This window comes from Sprattus sprattus (genome assembly GCF_963457725.1).
Source record: "Sprattus sprattus genome assembly, chromosome: 20".
NCBI lineage: Eukaryota > Metazoa > Chordata > Actinopteri > Clupeiformes > Clupeidae > Sprattus > Sprattus sprattus.
In genome coordinates this window covers 16,501,040-16,503,600 of record NC_137918.1, presented here as the reverse complement: position 1 = coordinate 16,503,600, position 2,561 = coordinate 16,501,040, and the positions used below count along the sequence as shown (strand labels likewise).

Genomic DNA, 2,561 nt, shown 5'->3' with positions numbered 1-2,561 from the left:
TGTAGACCAACGCTGCTCTCTCAGAGCGTCTGTGTGTGTGTGTGTGTGTGTGTGTGTGTGAACCCAGTGATCTCTTAGAGCGTCTGTGTAGACCAACACTCTGCTTTCTGCGGCACAAATAAATACATTTAAACCCACATGCTAATAAACTAAAAAACACACACACACACACACACACTCACACAATCACTGGTGTTCATCTGCTCTTGGGTTGGTTTGTTTATTCAACTGAAATTCTGGTCGTAAAATTATCTGACAATAAAAGACTTGACTTGACTTGACTAAAGCAAGAGAAGAGACCAATGTACTCCAAGTGAAATGATGCGCTGGTCTGCCCTCTAGTGGTCTAAACTTTAAAGCACTCACTGACCTAATGTGCCATAAAATATCCTAGAGACTTGCACAGTATATTTACATTCGCATTTAGTCATTTAGCAGACGCTTTTATCCAAAGCATCATACCAAGGATAAAACAAACAAGCTAAGAGCAATAGAGACCTAGTGTAAAAATAAATACAACTTTCCGTAAGAAATAATAACAGTAAAGAAAAGAAGTGCAGGAATCAAACTACTTTAAGTTCAAGCTCAAGTACTAAGTTAAATAACAAGGCTTCAGATTGTGAAAGCTTGAACAGTTGTTTTATTTTAAACAGGTTAAAAGAACATTTCAATACCTAACACACGCATTTAGTAATATCTCCAAACACACTCCACTGGTAAGGCTTTAAATGTCACTTGGACTGTCACACACACACACACACACACACACACACACACACACAAGGACTGTGCTGAGGGTCATTTCTGTGAAGCCGACTCTCGATCAATGCCATCGCCTGACCCTCCAGACATAGCTCAGTAGAGGTAGTCTAGTCACACACACACACTTCACACACACCTGCTTCAGTTCACTGGGGTTCATCTGGTAGTCTTCACACACACACACACACACACACACACACACACACACACACACACACACACACACACACACACACACACACACACACACACACACACACACACACACACACACACACACACACACACACACACACACACACACACACACACACACTATCCCAGGGTGTTGAAGCTGCAGTATATGCCCCAGTGGTCACTGGCGTATCGCCCACAGTCCAGCTTCTCCTGCCCCACCAGGATCATGTGATCGGCGGCCATCTTGGGCCCCTGACGCGCGGCTCTCAGGAGCACGCGGTCGAAGCGGCACCGGCTGACGTACGGAACACTCTTGTTGCTGTTGGCCTTGGTGTCCCAGGTGTAGCGGCAGTGCTCCTCTCTCCCCAGACTCTCCCACACGTCACACACTCCCACCGGCAGACCGCCCACCTTCACCACCTACACACACACAGATAGACACGCACGCACGCACGCACACACACACACACACACACACACACACACACACACACACACACACACACACACACACACACACACACACACACACACACACACACACACACACACACACACACACACACACACACACACACACACACACAGAGAGAGAGACACACACACACGCACACGCACACGCACACGCACACGCACACGCACACCCACACACACACACACACACACACACACACACACACACACACACACACTTTGGTTATTCTTGCACATTCCCACAAGATATATTTTCTGTAGCCTAGATAGAACAATGTGCTTATGTTACACGATATTAATAATTATAATAGAACAATATTAATTATGTTGAATGTTATGAAATTGTTATGAAAATGAAAGGCTTGGGATGTTGTCAGACACATATAATGACCTTAACGAACCTGTCCGTGGCGATAACAAGTGGTTTACTTTAATGATCTAACTCAAACTAAAATGGCAAACAGAATGAATTGGAGAGCAGGTATATTAGGCTTCTAATTAAAAGGATAATACGATCAATACCTCAAGAACATATGGATAACATAATGTGCCTGTAAATAATCGATATATGGATATTTTAGGATACTCTGTTAGCCACCATTAGCCGTGTGAGCCTCACTCAGTGAGTGTGTGTGTGTGTGTGTGTGTGAGCCTCAGTCTCCCTGAGGTTGGTGTGTGTATGTGTGTGTGTGTGTGTGTGTGTGTGTGTGTGTGTGTGTGTGTGTGTGTGTGTGTGTGTGTGTGTGTGTGTGTGTGTGTGTGTGTGTGTCTCACCTCAGTATCCCTGAGGTTGGTGTCGCCCCCAAAGATGACGGTGGTCTTCTCGGGCATCTCCATCATCTTCTTTAACGTCACCCTCAGCTGGTTCATGCGCTCCTCTGATTGGTTCTTGCAGCTCTCAAAGTGTGATGTCATCAGACAGAACTCCAGGCCCTGGAAGCTGACCTGAGGAACCCCCACAAGCAAAAGAACACACGCTAGCATTAGCACACGCTAGCATTAGCACATGCTAGCCTGTGACTGCAGACGCTAGCACTTACACACGCTAGCATTAGCACACTCGAGCCTGTGACTGCAAATTAGCACTTACACACGCTAGCATTAGCACACGCGAGCCTGTGACTGCAGACGCTAGCACTAACACACAC

General features: G+C 46.0%; 1 protein-coding gene across 1 annotated transcript in view; it reads right to left on the bottom strand.

Moving 5' to 3' along the window:
• Nucleotides 1-492: 492 nt before the first annotated feature.
• The window catches only part of tdp2b (tyrosyl-DNA phosphodiesterase 2b), a 4,530-nt gene continuing 2,461 nt past the window's right edge, over nt 493-2,561 (bottom strand). The window contains exons 6-7 of the mRNA XM_080858903.1: nt 2,188-2,358; nt 493-1,359 (exon numbers count right to left, since the gene is read on the bottom strand). Of these exons, the coding sequence (XP_080715029.1) occupies nt 1,078-1,359; nt 2,188-2,358 (453 nt within the window). The 3' untranslated portion in view covers nt 493-1,077. The remainder of the gene's footprint in view (nt 1,360-2,187; nt 2,359-2,561) is intronic.